Source organism: Pithys albifrons, chromosome 1, assembly GCF_047495875.1.
Source record: "Pithys albifrons albifrons isolate INPA30051 chromosome 1, PitAlb_v1, whole genome shotgun sequence".
NCBI lineage: Eukaryota > Metazoa > Chordata > Aves > Passeriformes > Thamnophilidae > Pithys > Pithys albifrons.
The window spans coordinates 56,054,703-56,069,541 of NC_092458.1; the positions used below are offsets into that span (position 1 = coordinate 56,054,703).

General features: G+C 35.8%; 1 protein-coding gene across 1 annotated transcript in view; it reads right to left on the reverse strand.

Annotated features, from left to right (window-relative positions):
* VWA8 (von Willebrand factor A domain containing 8) overlaps positions 1-14,839 on the reverse strand; it is a 184,299-nt gene that overhangs the window by 114,383 nt on the left and 55,077 nt on the right. Inside the window, 4 exon segments of the mRNA XM_071550531.1 lie at positions 2,616-2,693; positions 2,999-3,167; positions 11,412-11,525; positions 12,694-12,854. Of these exon segments, the coding sequence (XP_071406632.1) occupies positions 2,616-2,693; positions 2,999-3,167; positions 11,412-11,525; positions 12,694-12,854 (522 nt within the window).

Consider the following 14,839-nt stretch of genomic DNA (forward strand, 5'->3'; position numbering starts at 1 on the left):
GGTAAGGCTGACCTCAAACACACAGAGTAAAATTTAAAAAACAAACAAACAGAACCTCAAAACCAGTGACCATATTTTTAAAGAAACATGTAAAGAATGAGAAAGAAAGCATTCTATAATTATATACCGGATGAAAGTATCTAATACAAACAAGTTCCTTATTTTAGCAGGAAACACACAACAATGAGTATGATCTGATAAGTCACGCCATGCTTTGCCTGGGTCAAGTGAAATGTTTTAATTAGGTAATTTCAAAATGTTTTGTTTGGGTTCATATAAATGATTTCTAACTGCATTAAAATTAGCTTAATATATGATGATGCTTCAATTGGGAAAAAAAAATGAAATTTGACATCCAGAGGGAAGAACAGAGAAAAGCAATACTTAAGAACTTCAGAGCCTTTTCCCCCCCCTTATTAATTTTTAAGCTGAGGAATGTCTTGACACCAGTTCCTTCCCCTGAAAAACTACAGTTTTGACAAAAAGGCATTTATATATATAAAAAAATCAGCTTTATGAAATTCTACAAAACTTCTCTCAAATTACAAGAAAGCAAAGAATAATACCATTTAGTATAGCTCTGAGCAACAAGCAAGAATTATTTACATTGGGCTAACTGCAAAGATTACTACTCCTTCTCCTTCTGCTTTCACTGACAGAAGATTGTGAAGCATCTTCTAAACAATCACAGTTTACCACCCAACACTGTGGACACTGTGATGTAAATGATGGCATTTCATGTGTTATTCCAAGACCTGCTCAGCCACACCTGAAGTAAGGGTAAGAGAGAGGGGCAGTGCTGTATCCTTGGTATCTCTATTTACTAGCCAGAACCCTCGCTGCCTTTGGAGATTATATTCTCTTTAGAAAAGTGTCTTCAATAGCTGAAAGGTTCCCAAGTAGAGTATGCTTTGGCAGATAAGCAATAAATCACAACCTATGAGACTGCACCAATGGAGAAAGGCAGTTGGGCATATGAAACAAGGAAGTGAATTTCATATATTGTGCCATCTTGATTAAATCCAGTCTCTAGGGATGTGGACATTTTAAATTCTAAATAATATATAGCTTTAGATCCTACACCAAAATAAATAACTATAGAGGAACAGGACCACTGAGGAAAAACTGCATCACACCTTCTGAATATATGTAACTGGTTCTTAAAATTTTGGGAAGAAAATTTCCTCCTGTCTTATCTAGTTTGAGTTTTCTTATATTGAACAACCAGAAACTCAAAATTGGGTTAGTGACAATCTAAGAGGCATTTAATTCAACAGGATATTGATTGTGGTCTCTAGATTCTATTGTAAATCAAGCAAACAATTACAATGACGCAGACAACGCCCACAGAGTGAACAGTTTACAGGTATTCTATTGTTAAGAAAATCCCTTTAAACAATGGTTAATATTTCAGGATAATCTCTGACAGAGGCTTATTTACTTAGACAACTCTATAAATAGCATAACATACAGAAGGCACACACTTCAGCTCTTTGCACAGGTGTGCTATCCCCAACATGTCTCATGTCACTGCTTATCTGTAAGAATCCTCCCTCAAACCATACTGTGACTCACTTCTCATCCAACATCATTGTAATTCATTGAGATCTTTCACAATTTTACAGATACCAACAAGTCCGTATTTGGAAAGGATTTTTGTAATGCTCTGTTCAGGCATGGTATGTCTCTAAGTATGTCAAAACCAATACACTTATACATTAGATATAGGAAGCTAAATAGATAACAATAACAACACTGTCCCAATGGTGTACCTAAAAGTCAACCTTTTTACTAACTTTTTTTAAGCTCAGAAGAGCATAATAGCCTCTTGTCAACTTCTCAAACAGTAATACTGTAAAAACTATTACCCATGTTAAAATCATAAAAACTAAGGACAACAGATGTGCATACCAGTTAAACTTCTGGATTCCAATAAAAATGTCTTACATTTTAGTTACATCAAAAACATGCAGTGTTTTAGTTGCCATAGCAATAATTTCTTTTTCTTTTCTCTATGATTTAACTGCACCTTTTTAAGGAATTTTAGGGTCACTTTGCCAGCAGAACTTATTTTTCTTGACATGACTTCATTAATAGAATAGCCTATAGCAGTAAAGCAGCCAGGAGTTCTGGAGCTTTCCCTCCCTGAGTCTTTGTGGCTGCCCACTGGCATTTTATCATGTCTAGGTAGTTTCTATTGTTCAAAAAGTCCTAATAAATTCATCTATCGAATTTTCAATTACTAAAGTGAAGTAATCAGAACATATTTGAACAAACAGGATTATATCCATACCTATTCAAAAGGCACCTCAGCATGTTTCACTGTGAGTCACATATCCAAACTCACTGGCAACATGTGTACTGTTCTTCTTGATTCTCTGGAATTCAGGCAAATTCCTAAAAGCTTTACTTATGCAGATTCCAAATATGTACATCATAAATCAAAAAAGTTCAGATTATGCAGTGCAATAATTGCCAGCAATAACTTTCTGGGGCTGGTTTTTCAATCACCCAGCCTTTGAAATAACACTATAGCTTAGCATGTTTCACCCAGCCTTTGCTGAAACAGAGTAGGAGTTAGTAAATTCAAGGGGGAAAAAATGAAAAGAGCTTACTGTGGCATCATTTGTGTCCCGAAGCTTGTGTGTTAATGACAACAACTGCTCCACAGCAACACTGGGTACATTTGAAATCTGGTTGAAAGAAAAACAGTATTAGTAACAGTATTAATCTTACTGCAAGATATGCAAGTTCTGCACACAATGAGTATACAGTTGCTGCAGTTGCTTTATGATGAAGAGTACTTTCTTATTACAGCATCATTTAATGTCACAATAAGAATGATACCATTAAAATATAAGCAGATATGCTGCTTTGATAAGATTTGAAAAGTAACTCCTTTATGCTACACTGAAATAGCAATATATTTTTTATGTAGCAAATAATCCTGTTCAGTAAGCAATAGTCAGTAAGTGCCTAAAATACTGAATATACTTGCCATTTTTGTAATAACTTCCATTTCTTCACTCTTGCTTAAAGATCGAACATTGTGAAAAAGAAACAGTGTCAAAAACTCTGGACCCAGCCATTGTTGGGTACTACTTCCAATGATAGGAGGTTCTGCTAAGACTACAATTCTGAAAGAAGGATGGATAGGAAAGATAAACCTGCAAAAAAAGAGTTTAAAAATGAATTACCTGGCTTAAGCAGTGAATATCAAATTTAATTTTTACAATAGATGAAAAAAGGTAAATTATTGCACTGAATCATATCACAGTACATTCAGATCATTTGGAATTCAACTTTATACATTTTAAAAAGGCTGCATAATGTGACTTCCAATTTTATATTATTTTTTATCCTTAGAAGGGCACCCAAGTCTTTTCATCTGCAACACGACCTACATGCCTAAAGATGGACAAAGACCACCAACTAAGCTACAGTCTACTGTGTTGTATGTATGACACAGACACATCTCACTCATTTGTTGGACTTTCACAAGTGCTTTACTTAAAGCAGGTTGTCTCACAGGCAAATCAGGGAGAAAACAAGACCTTTCAAAGCTGCAATAAGGAACTTCTTTTACTCAATTAGACTGACAGGAAGGATGACACTGTAGAGATTGGCCTAGATACCGTGAGGAGCTGAATTTAGTAACAGTTTAGGAATATTCCCCTTACAGCTGCTATTTGTGGTCCTTGGAAAATCATCTAGACTCTTGGCATGAGATTAATATGCCTAACTTCGTAATACTGCTGAAAATTATACCTCAAAGACCAAACCAATCACCTCACTCCTGACTCATTTTAGAGTCAGCATGAGGGGACAGGTCCCTCAAATGGCAGAACTTATAAGAACTTAAGAACTGCTGTCCTGTGTCTTTAAATCTACTGAACCTGCTACTTGTTCCATCCCTCATTACAACAGCTGGAGATGCTTCCTGGGGAAAACACAAAAATCTAGCCACTACCAGTAGTCTGTCCCACTCATACTCACCCAGCACCTACAGCCATATCTTCAAAGATATTGGAGGGTAGATCTCTTATTTGCTTTAATGTCTGTTTACCCACAAATGTGTGTAACACCCTTCTGAAATTCTTCATCCTATCTGCCTCTACAACTTCCTGTGACAACACATGCACTGTTCCTGGTTCTAAAAGGTATTTTAAAGGTACTTTTTATTATTGTTTTTTAAATCTTTATGGAAAGATCTGCGAGCTTCAGTGAGAGCCCCTCAGTTCTCACTGCAGGATTTGGTGACTAATAGTCTTGATTTCACTGAAAATAACGGGAGCTTACAACACAAACTTAAATATATAACTTTTAGAGGTGTTATGGCACTAACAGACCACTGCTTTGGATTTTGGTATCATTGCCTTCTTCACATCTTTTGTATTCCTTATCTATGTAATATTTTCACCTCCTATGACTGGGCATTCATTGGTACTCCTCAATCAGCATAACTGCATGATCTCTGGAAGCAGCAGAAATAATAGAGTAATAAGTCAGATACAAAACTCAGTCAAATTGTGCAAGGAGGGCCTGTTTTCAACAACTAACGTTATAGTATTCTTATTAAAATGGAAGTTCATTTGGAAAAAACAAGAGAAATTTAATTAGACAGCTTATACTGCTGTTACCATGTCATTTTCCATATAAATTACTGAAGACAGAGATTAACAAATCTACTGCATAGTTGGCTCATTTGTTCATCAAAACAATAAACCTGTGATCCAACAGAATGATCACAGCAGTAGCATGAGTTATTCTCAGCTGAAAGTCGTAAGCCTAGAAGCTACTCGCTTATTGATAAAAATAGAAATAGATGTCTGAAAACATCACATGAAAGAGGAACCAATGGGAATGTCACTGTCACAAAGCATAAAGCAAGGTCAGGGAACATTAGCCAACCTTATTATAGAAGAAAACATATCCTAGATAGGCTAAATACATATACTTTCAGACTTGCCTTCCCCTACATTACGAGAAAGAAAAACAACTCTCCTGCAGAAATCCATCAAGTTCCAGCCCTTCTGCAATACTGTAAGAGAACACAAGAAGCAGTCAACTTGCCTGGTAAAGGAACCACATTTCTTTTGCATCACTACCTTATCCTTGCCTAACTCAAAGGGCATGGTGGGGACAGCCAGGGAGAGCACAGAAAGAAGTGGGAGGAGATGAGATGCAAGTCAGGACAAACTTGGTGGTATCAGTTAAATTCACTGACGTACCCTCTAGACTTGGACATATCACAATATCACTGCTGTAGGTTTCCAGTTTGTAAACATGAATAAAACTATTTGGCTACTTCAAAAGCCTATTGTTTGGACTGATGTTTGCAATGCTGAAAATGTAAAGCTAATGTATTATTAAAACAAATGACACAAATGACTCAATCCTGCAATGCTCTGAAAGTTCCCAGCTTCCATCATCACAACTGAAGAGCTTCAACATTGTTCCCTCACATTATAGATCAAGACTCTAAAGGAATATAAATGGAGACCTCCTACGTGGAGCTGTACTTTACAGAAAAGAAATTTTTGACCTGACAGGAAATCTTGTGTTTTTTCAAATGAAGGCCAAATAAGTGTATCTTGTTAAAAACTTGGCATCTTTTAAATTAATGACCCTCCAACACAGTGGGAAGATTTGGTGTTAACTGATTCATGCAAAGAGTCTCTATCCTTCTCTCTATTAAAAGTTTTCTGACAACACAGGCAGCAGAGCACTCTCCTAATAAAATGACTGTCCTTCTTTTGACATCACTGTTTAATTCCAATCAAGGATTACCACTACTGCTCTGGAGAGGAAGCTCAGAACACAGTGTGGTCAGGGTGATTTTAGGGAAAGATTTTCTTGTTATTGACACATGATTCAGAGTAATTGAAGCTTCCCATTAAAAAAAACCAAGGAAAACAAAAACCAATCCAGAACAGCACTTGTAATGCCGCTTTGTAAAATGAAACTACTTTTGGTTGTCTCTTCCTGTAATGTGATTTAATAAATCTCACTTTCTATCAAATTCTATGAGTTGAGAATTGTTGTAATACTGGGACCAAAATAACCTACTATTACTTTCTGTTTTTCTTAAATTTTACCACAGCCTGAAATTAACAGATTACTTTATCTTAAAACTCAGTAAACTGGAAAAAACCAAACTCTTCGACAACAAATGAAGTAAAAGCTAAAAAATGTAAGCAATTAAAATTCTATTGCTTAATAAACTCACTCTCTGCCACACTTCATATTTGTCTCACCTACTGTACATTCCCCTTCAACCTAAACACATGGGAAATCACTGTCTGCAAGCCACTAAAAGCATCCATACTTTTTGTCCTATCCTATTATATACCTATTTCTGGATTTACCTGTAATAGCTGCCTTTCTGCGCACCACACCCAGGACTTGGCATCTGTATGTGTGTGTGTGTGTGCATGTGTTGTGGTGAGTATGACCACACACACAGGTTAACACACTGCACCATGAGACAAACAAACACTTCACTGCTTGTCTGGTAAAGGCTGTGTGCTACCTTTATGGTATCTGTCTTGGTGAAGTAATGGATGATTGCAGAAGAAATACTGTGCAGAAATCTTGGATAGGCACAGCACTTGAACACACTTTCTCTTAATCTCTGAACCTGTTTAGGGAAATCAATAAAGCATCAGAAGCTATAATTTCCTTCTAGGGAAAATATCATAAAGGAACATCTGTCACTTTCTGAAGGGCTGCTCCTTTTTAAATCTCCTTAAACTCATAAACAAGAATTCTTAGTCTCCTCAAATGACCGAATGTCATCTTAATATGACTGGTTGCTAACTTAATTCCACGGCCAACTAGTATAAGATAAAATAAAGAAAAAAGGACTCTGTGGTCAATACCAGTTACCTTGTAGCTTTTAGCAGGCCAAGGAGTACTCCAAAATGTCACAAGGGCAAATATACCGCCTTGTGAGTCCTGAGAGAGTTATTGTGCCCACTAGTCTCAAGCCCTTCTTAGAAAAATGCTAATTTTTATACAGATGTAGAAACGTAATCAAATGATAGTGAACATATAACTCAATGACAATAATTAACATAATTTAAAACATATTTAGAATATATTTAATTAGTCCTTATAAAAGTAATAAACTTTGAAATGAAGTTGTCAAAAAATACAATTTTTGAATAAGTGTCCCAATGTGAAAAAATCGAAAACAATCCAAAAACCAAAATATACTGTCCTCTTCATCCAGCACTGCTATTACCACTGCTGTTGTTTAAGCACATTCACATTCTCTGTTGTAACAGTGCTTGCTTTCATATATAGAGGTGATTTTTTTAGACTTCACTTTGATCAGACATACCATCCCTTTGATAAAAAAACCCCAACAAACCTCTTGACCCTATTCTCCCTTCTCTTCTACTACACATAGAAGTAACCCGACTATTGATGCACTAAAAATTAAAGGTACTAAAACTACAGGAAAATATTTTTTTAAAATATCAGGTATTTTCATTTAGGAGCATAAAAGCCTAGTACAAAATGTGTCTTGCTTGTCTAAAGAAGGAATCTCCTAAAACACCTCCATTAGTATCTCAATTTTTTATCTTCTTAAAAATGGGAAAAATCTTTAGGTGTGTCAAATGCTTTTACCTACACAGACTAAAACAATGTTTACAGCATTTTTGACTCATTGGTTAGGAACGGTACATCTTCTCTCTAAATCAGATGTAGACGAAAATTCTATTTTAAAATTCCATTCACAAAGTACTGAGTCCAAGTAGTCTACTAAAAAGCATTATCCATTTTTCTGTTTCACTATGAAAGACGTATTTGTATTTATTTACCTTACAATAGCATCTGGTCACATTACTAATGAGTCTTAAATTAAGAGAATAGAGAGTAACAGTGAGTTATTTTGTATTTATGACCAAATAGAAGTAGCATAGAAGAAAGAAACTGCAAACTATATTACAAATAGCCACTACAGTTAAAAACACTCACACACCGCAAAGCTCAGTTGAATGGGGGATAGGGAGAAGTTTGTACTCCCTCTTTTCAGTTTCTCTGACACATGGCAGTAAGGCATCGGTTCTCTACCTCAGCTACCTTCTCTCTCAGGCTGTCGCTTCTTCTGAAATCCTGAAGATAGCCTTGACCTCTCCTGATCTAATGATCTCCTAAAGAAGCTTTTGGCTTCTTTCTTTCAAATTCTAGCCTTTCAGAAATACTTTTTTTTCCCTTTTCTCTACATTCTCCTCTGTTTAAGACCATTTTCAGCTGTTTCATTTAGGTCCTCCCTGACTGCTTAAGACATTTAAGATTCCCTCATGCACTTCCAGTGAATCATTGATGTGCCTCCCAGCATGTTTTTTACCTCTTCCTCTGTTTCTCTTAAGAACTGTATTAGCACATGACATCAGGTAGATAATAAAAAGGTTAAAACAAAATAAAATGTTACTTTTCTAGCTTCATATGTATCCTTTGTACCATACTGATTCCCGGTATATGTATGAGAATCGGGGCTGAATGAGTGGAACTTAGTAAAAAAAAAGTCAGAATAATCCTTTGGTTCGAACAAAACTTGAAACCACTTTCCACAGGAAATCCCTTATCGGAAAATAATAGTAGACTTAATGTGCCACTTAACCATTGCAGATTCAGTCCAAACTGGGAATCACATAATATATTCCAGACACCTGGCAGAGAGTAATTGTACTGAAATTACTTTAGTCAAATCCAGTAAATCAGGATAAGTAAAGCAGTCTTTTCATCTTACTCTGATACCAGAAATACAGCTAAGGCCACTAGCCACAGCCAGTGACATGCACCAAGGGAGATGTTTCTCAGCAATATGGAAAGCATCTCACAGTCATGATCAGGTAAGGATTTGCCCAGCTAGTTTGCTAATAAAGCCATGGTACAACGTACTCTACATAACTTCACAAGGCAACATATTGCAGGCAAAGGAGGGATGATTAGCTCCATTGCAAATAAATTCTGAGATTAAATCAGCTGTCAGTACCTCAGATACCATTTGATGAGAAGGTGTCTGGCGAGAAGGGTTAATTCTGCAGCATTCTGCAACACTGGAAGGTACTGAAGCTTGAAGTGTCAAGTAACTACTGCTGAAAAGGATGAGTAACAAAGAGGAACACAGTCTTGGAATCAAGGAGCAACTACGGACATCGCATCCCAGAGTCAGTGAAAGCTAGTGAAGTTTTCAGAATACAGAAGGCACCAAAAGCAGCATGAGGTCCTGGGACAGTGTCAGTTCCTTAAGGGCTGATGAGAACAATGCCCTTTCTACACAGGAGTTGTCCAGTGATGCCAAAGAAGCCCTTAGCCAAAACCAAAGAAGTGGTCACATGTTTGCATTACTTAAACCTAGTTTCTTCTGAATAAGTCAGTATAGAAAACATGGGCAGGCTGAATGTTTCACCTAGGAGAAGGCAGGATTCTCAGCAAAATGGACTGCAGATAATTCAGTACCAAGGGTTTTCACCTTTACCAAAAATGGAGCTAAATGGTCAAACTGAGCTTCCAGATGCAAGAATGCCTAGACAGTGGACCATCTGCATGTGTTTTAAGACCAAGTTAATCTGAAACACATGCTTGCCTAATACAATAGACACCTCTCACTTCTGGATTTTAGGGGGTGAAAGCTCACCGTCAGTCAAATAGGTAACTCAGACCGTAGCAACTCATAAAACACTATGTTGCAAAATGTTAAGGTGGTTAGGTAAAAGCAGTACATTGCAATCTGAAACAAAGAGACAGCCTTTTTATGAAGCCTCCAAAGTAGCCAAAAACAATGAATAAATACACAATTATCACTGAACCGTGGAACCAAAAGGTTACTTGATGAGATTGAAAGGAAGGAAAGTAGATTCAGATTCAGAGGCAAAACAGTAAGGAGAGGGGTTTGCAGAACAATCATTAAAGAAGACAGCTTGGACAGTTCTCATGGTCTAACAGCTAATGAAGGTTAAAGGGAGTCCATTGCCAAAACAGCCATAGCTGATTTGGTCCAGTAAGAGGGGCAGTTCTGAAGATCAGTGTATGATGAATAGTCTGGGTTTTTGGAGTATAATGGCAATGAACTAAAGTGTACTAGGCAGTAAGTAAAACACCACAGCTATTGCCATTCTGTCTGAAAGCACCTTGGACAAAACTCTGAACATGGAGCGGGGAGATTTACACAATAGACATATTTTGAAGCACTAAGTCCAGTGCAAAGTTGGGATACGAACCCAGACAGGCCCTTTGAGCTTTTTTGCTGCTCTTTCAAAGTCTGTACTTAAAACTCTGATAAACAGAACACTTCCCTGATATATAGGTCTTCACTCAAATAAAACAAATGCAGAAAATGGTGTATGGCCTCAGCAGAGTAGACAGAATTTGCAACAAGCAGGCTTAGATTACACTATACCTACAAAAAAGAGCTTTACAAGGCTTAAAATGAAGTTTGTTTTTCTGGATGGTTTTGAAAGAGGGTTTTTCTTCTCTTAACCCAGAGTATTTTGATCAAAAAGGGAACCACAAATAAGAAAACAATAAGTAAAAGAAAAGCAGCTTTTCTAAAGGGTGGACTATAAAGGAGGTCAAAGAAAAAAAAATCAGATTCAGAGAGACAATTGAGAGAAACTGGGTGGCACATTATGAACTATATATAAGCGATCTGGCCTCTTCAAGGTTTGGACACATGCATAGCCTGCAGCCTAAATATGAGCATGGATATCTGACATAAAACTTCCACTGTGTTTTTCAGAAGGAAGATCCATTTCAGAACCACAGTATGTTTAGCTCCTTATATATTAATGAATATTAGACTGCCTTTGTTTTGACATACCTTCAGCATTAACTAGAACTGGTCTGCAGTGTTTGACCATGTATCAAGTACAGCCTCAGAGAACTAAAAAGCATTTCTACCTGTGGAATGTTTCTAGCAGACAAGTGGAAGTGAAGAAACAAAAAGAATAAGCATAATGGGTCCCAACCCACCCTTAGGATTTCCTGCCCCATATTAGCTGTAAATTAAATACCAGCTTTCTATCTAATGAGGCAAAAGAATGTTGCAAGTAGTATTTAATTATTAATTTAGCTTTATTTTCCAAGGTTTTTAATAAAATGCCCCAAAATTAAATAAATAGCTTTGTATCTATTTTTGCACATACTTAGAATTTCTCTTCAATATCTAACTCCTTCTCTTAAAGGATATTGAATGTTTTCCTTCTAGTTCAAGCATTCTAAACAGGATATAATTTTCCCATGCCACAAAAAGAAATAGAGCTCACAAGGAATCTGACATTTAAAACATGCTTCTCCTACTGATTAGGAGGTACCCATTAAATAGAAAAGCATTTTGCAGTTTTTTATTAAAAAACTTAAATGGTCTTTGCATTCTATAGTTGTAGCTGACTCTTTACCTTTCCTGTAGTTTCTCATCAGAGAGCTGTAACTCTTCTTTTAAGTTTTGGTATCTATCTTCCCTTAACAATCTGGTGCCATCATAAAGAGTCAATTCTCTGTCGTGTATTAGCCTGAAAATAAAGAATAAGCTTGATCGAGCATTTGATTAATTTTTACAATACTTACAACACTAAGGTTTTTTCTAAAAGCTATCTAAGTCAATATGGGCCACAGTAAAAAGTTTTAACTTAAGATGCATCCAGGCATGGAAGTAAAATAACATGCATAAGTTTTAGCACACAGTCAGTCAATTTAGTTTAAGTAAATACGGTAAGAATGCAAAAAATAAAAACCATATGTCTTACCAGTGGAGTGTGCATAAATGGCATGAAACAGCTGTTTTGTTATGCTTGTAATAAGCAACATGCTTCTGTTTCTTGAAGTGATACCTTTTAGTGTGCTTTAATGATTAATATACACACAGACCTAGCTTTTATTCTTTTGCATGCAGAAGTTGATTAGCTATAACACATGCAGATGTCAAAAGGAAAAATCATAACAGAAATTAAACTGATGACAAAGCAAAAACACAGACAAGTGTAAATCTCTCTTCTGCCCTTCTCCATATAAATATATAATAAGAGAAAGCAACAAATGTTTTGCTACTACATGCTTTTAACTGCCATGATGTCCTTTTAGTTTGCAAAAGGCAGTATATGATGCAGGCATATGAAATAGCACAAAAAATTGACCTGACAGTATAGATTACTAATAACATAGTATTTGCCACTACCATTTCTCTTCTGCAAAGTTTATTTTTTAATTGAACAATGGAATAATCTTTACAAAGAGTTCTTTGCTATCAATATAAAGTATACTTTTACATAAAACTGTAATGATCACATATTATTTAGAAGCAGAGTGCACTTGGAGGATTTAAAATGTTTTTGAGATCTTGCATTTTCAGACCATTGTGCAAATATTACTAATTTTTAGATTTTGTAATTTTAGAGTAAAATCTACCTTATTCAAAAATTCAGACTTACATTCTATATTGAAAACAGGCTGAAATTTCCTGTATTATTGTAGACTTAAAAAAAATGAAATAATTGCTTCTGCTTTTATGTGTGCAAAAGAATGAGCACTACATAATGCATGAAACTTCAATGCTCAGCTTGATCTTTACTGCATTCTTGACATTATAAGGCCACATTCACCAAAAGGAACTTGACTTCTCAGTACACATGCGCTCAACAAACATGTCACATACACCCAACTCAGCCATGCTCACACCCTGACCTTTGAAGCACAGCCAGAGTGCCAGGGTTAATTCGATGAATGCCATCAAGAATAACAAGCTTTCCTTCCAGAGCTGCAGTAACAAGTGGTGATGGTCTCCAAGCAGTGTCTCCATTAGGGAGAGTGTACCTTTGCTGTAGCAAATCTCTAGCCGTCATATCCTGTAAGTATCAGTTCATCAGAAGAATACATTAATGCTCATGCTCTGTTTCTTAATTTACAAGTACATTCTTTCTCCTTAAAAACCTGCATTGTGTTCTTCCTAAGTACATACCCATGAAAGATTACCCTGGAATCTTCAATTACTTTTCCAAACAGTATTAGAAATACACACATGAATCTATACACAAAATGTTAAACAGTCTTTGGAAGTTCTAGTTCTTGCCAATGTCACCTCTTTGAAACAAGAACAAAAGTCTTAATCCCCACCCCACCCCTCTAACACAATACCAGCATATGACAACTTGTACACAGCTCTGTGTACAGAAGGGGGCAGCAATTTACATCTGGAACAAACAAGAATAATTTCTTTCATATGGAAGCCACCTGAAAGAGCAAAGATTTCATCATTAACCTTGAACACAGCATGATATTCCACCTCTCAGCAGGAAAATGCAGTGGAAGCGTCACAGAGTAATGGACAAGGTAAGAAAGAAGACTAATACACAAAATATCAAAAGTACATAGCATATCCCAAAATAATGCTTGAGGGATAGAACAAAACCAAAGGCAAAATCTATTATATCCTCCCGCAAACATATTTCAGATGTTCCATTATAACAGGTAAGCACAAGAGTAACAAAGACGAAACTGTAATTTTGTGACCTGTAAGACTAAATTCCTTCCTCAAGCTGTGCTGTGAACACAACTTAAAGTCGGATGAGAATATATTTGCTGTTGTAGTTGTAGCTTTTGCATATGTACTTTTCACAACTATAAACTCTTTGAACTATAAAGAATAAAAATAGAATATATTACGTCATATGCTCTGAATCATTTCCTCTTTCTACATTTCCTTAAAAACCCTAAAATAACAGGACAAAGTCTGGTTCCTTCAGTGTTTCCACATTTGTATAATATAAAGTCTCACATTCAGAACCAAAAAATCATACCATATTTTTAGTATTGCATTTCTGTTGTTTCAGTGCTGTATTTGCTCTTTTCTATTTTATTATTGAATAAGACTAAAACCATAATGTGAAACACTTTCATCAAAGCCAGAGAAAAATGTGTTTTTAGGACATTCAGCAACTAGTCAATGCTGTCACTGCATATTTAATTAAGACACCTTTTGCTAATTCAGAGAATTATTTCATCTCTAGAGAAACAGCATACAGTATGAACTGACTGGGAGCCTAGTATACTACACAGCATGTCCATCTCTAATTCCAAAAACACTTGAGAATCATGCCCGAATTTTCTGGAGATAAACTCAGAAGTGTATTTTGTTGCAAAATATTTTCTGAAATATAAAATTAATACTTATATTGTGATTTAAATGGATGAATAGGATTCAATTTAGGGACGCATTAAAAGAAGTATCATTGCCAACACCTGTACAGTTTTTGTAAGGAACTTATTTTATGGCTAAGTATCTGCCCAGTGACTTATTGTTTTTATTTATTTACTCTAACTCAATTTTTAATCAATTTTATTCAAACCATTCAATATATGATCTTAAAAATAGTCTTATAATCCTCTAATACTAAAAATGCCTCCCTTTGAATGGGAGGTAACTGAAGTAGAAGAATTCATTTTTCCTCTCATTTTGGACAAAGCAATGGCAACAATATACTGGCTTGTGAAGCAAAAAGCTTATTTTAATTTGTAACAGTCATTGTAACTTAAGTGGTTTACATTGCATTGTTTATTTTCTAAAATAGCTTGTATTGGGGAAAAAAAAAAGAGATGTTTTAAGAGAGAAAACAAGTAGGGCAACTTCTGTTCCACTCCCTTAAGCAACTATACCAATACAGGCCTCCAACCTAGACATTCTTCATGGCTCACAGTACTAACCATGTTCTTGGCAATTATGAGGTGAAAAATCTATGTTTCCTGCTTTTCACACCAACTTGGACTTATCATTTGTTAGTATTACTCAAATAAAAAATTGGAAGGATTTTGTAAAGAAAAATTATGAGGTCAT